The 2,500-nt window shown below is 49.0% G+C and overlaps 1 protein-coding gene across 1 annotated transcript in view; it reads left to right on the forward strand.

Annotated features, from left to right (window-relative positions):
* LOC106564370 (LIM domain-binding protein 1) overlaps positions 1-2,500 on the forward strand; it is an 84,990-nt gene that overhangs the window by 83 nt on the left and 82,407 nt on the right. The window contains exon 1 of the mRNA XM_045690907.1: positions 1-484. This exon is cut by the window's left edge and continues 83 nt beyond it. Within this exon, the coding sequence (XP_045546863.1) occupies positions 457-484 (28 nt within the window). The 5' untranslated portion in view covers positions 1-456. The remainder of the gene's footprint in view (positions 485-2,500) is intronic.

Here is a 2,500-nt window from a genome sequence, read left to right on the forward strand (position 1 = left end):
TTCTTCACTCTCTCTCTCTCTCTCTCTCTCTACGCTCTACTCCCCCTCTCTCTCTCTCCTTCTCTCTCTCCCTTCCTCCCCCGTCCCTGGTGTGTGTGTGTGTGTACGTGTGTGTGTGGACCTCAGGAAAACAGACGCTCATGTGAGAGTCAGGAGCAGCAGCAGTGACTGGTGAGAGGAGAGAAGACAGGATCAGAGAGGAGAAGAGAGAAGACAGGATCAGAGAGGAGAAGAGAGAAGACAGGATCAGAGAGGAGAAGAGAGAAGACAGGATCAGAGAGGAGAAGAGAGAAGACAGGATCAGAGAGGAGAAGAAAAGGAATAGAAAAAAGAGAGGACAGCAACGGAGAGGAGACGAAGAGCTGAGGAACACAATAAAGAGGAGGAGGAGGAGGAGAGGAAAAGGAGGGATCCTCCGCACCGTTCCGTTCAGAGCGAGGTCAGACATGTGAGACGATGTCGGTAGGCGGCTGCGCGTGTCCCGGTGAGTAGCAACCGTGGCAACCATCCGTTACGTCCGTCTATGTGTGTCTGTGTGTCTGTGTGTCTGTTGCCCGTAGCGATAGGGGCTTGCCTTGGTTGCTGCTGGTAGTGGTGGTAGCTGTGGACGTTTGGGTCGTTGTCAAGGAGAGAGAGAGAGAAAGAGAGAGAGAGAGAGAGAGAGTAAGTGCCCAGGGCCCTGAAAGCTTGCAATGCCTCATGGGAAACAGACCCTACTATGGCTGCCGTGGCAATTGTGTCCTGGGAAAAAAAGAAACAGCAGAAAGTACACATGTTCGTAGAATGATTCACTTCCTTGTTCTAGTTACTCTGAATCTTTCAGTCTATATGAAGGGGAATGTTATTGTTGAGGAGAGGAGAGGAGAGGAGAGGAGAGGAGAGGAGAGGAGAGGAGAGGAGAGGAGAGGAGAGGAGAGGAGAGGAGAGGAGAGGAGAGGAGAGAGAGGAGAGAGAGGAGAGAGAGGAGAGAGAGGAGAGAGAGGAGAGAGAGGAGAGAGAGGAGAGAGGGAATACAGTTTAGTTTTCTATTTTATTGATGACTGCAGTTCTATTCTGCTGTTCTACTCTGCTCGGCTGATGACATCGGCATGAGGTCGTTGGTTCCCATGGTTCCCACTAATGCCTGTTCTGTCCCTATACCAGTTTGTTGTTTTATGTTGTTGTTTATGTCCTTATTTGTGGCCCTAAATTAAGAGCAGCTCTGAGGAAGAGGACATCGAGTTCCTTCCAGGTTGCCAGTACGTCAGATGTTTAAAATCCCCCTTTTTGGGGTGAAATGAATAGTGGTCAACAGAGGTTGGAGGTTTCCATGTCCTTATCCCCCCTGGTGAGAATAGTTTGGGGAGGTGGACTATTTAAAAAAAGGTGCTACCTAGAACCAAAATGGGTTCTCCTGACCTACAGAGACAGCCAGAGATCCCTTTATGGTTCTAGGTAACAGTGTGAAGGAACTAGGTAGCAATTGTTTGTCAAAAATGTGGAAGCAACAGAGGAAATCAAGGGGTCGTCTATATAGGGCAAGGGTCATGAGCCATGGATCAGATCATACCCTAAAGGGTCATGAGCCATGGATCAGAGCATACCCTAAAGGGTCATGAGCCATAGATCAGATCATACCCTAAAGGGTCATGAGCCATAGATCAGATCATACCCTAAAGGGTCATGAGCCATGGATCGGATCATACCCTAAAGGGTCATGAGCCATGGATCGGATCATACCCTAAAGGGTCATGAGCCATAGATCAGATCATACCCTAAAGGGTCATGAGCCATAGATCAGATCATACCCTAAAGGGTCATGAGCCATGGATCGGATCATACCCTAAAAGTGTGGACACCTGCTCGTCCAACATCTCATTCCAAAATCATGGGCATTAATATGGAGCTCGTCCCCCCGTTGCTGCTATAACAGCCTCCACTCTTCTAGGAAGTCTTTCCACTAGATGTTGGGGCATTGCTGAGGGGATTTGCTTCCATTCAGCCATAAGAGCATTAGAGTTCGGGCACTGATGTTGGGCGATTAGACCTGGCTCGCAGTCAGTGTCCAATTCATCCCAAAGATGTTCGATGGGGTTGAGGTCCGGGCTCTGTGCAGACGAGTCAAGTTCTTCCACAACGATCTCGACAAACCATTTCTGTATAGACCTTGCTTTGTGCACTGGGGCATTGTCATGGCAAAGTCTTGCCACAAAGTTGGAAGCACAGAATTGTCTAGAATGTCATTGTATGCTGTGGCGTTAAGATTTCCCTTCACTGGAACTAAGGGGCCTAGCCCGAACAAAAAAAAACAGCCCCAGACCATTATTCCTCCTCCATCAAACTTTACAGTCAGCACTATGCATTGGGACAGGTAGCGTTCTCCTGGCATCCGCCAAACCCAGATTAATCCGTCAGACTGCCAGATGATGCAGTATGATTCATAACTCCAGAGAACGTGTTTCCACCGCTCCAGAGTCCAATGGCGGCGAGCTTTACACCACTCCAGCCGACACTTGGCATT

Source organism: Salmo salar, chromosome ssa12 (genome assembly GCF_905237065.1).
Source record: "Salmo salar chromosome ssa12, Ssal_v3.1, whole genome shotgun sequence".
NCBI lineage: Eukaryota > Metazoa > Chordata > Actinopteri > Salmoniformes > Salmonidae > Salmo > Salmo salar.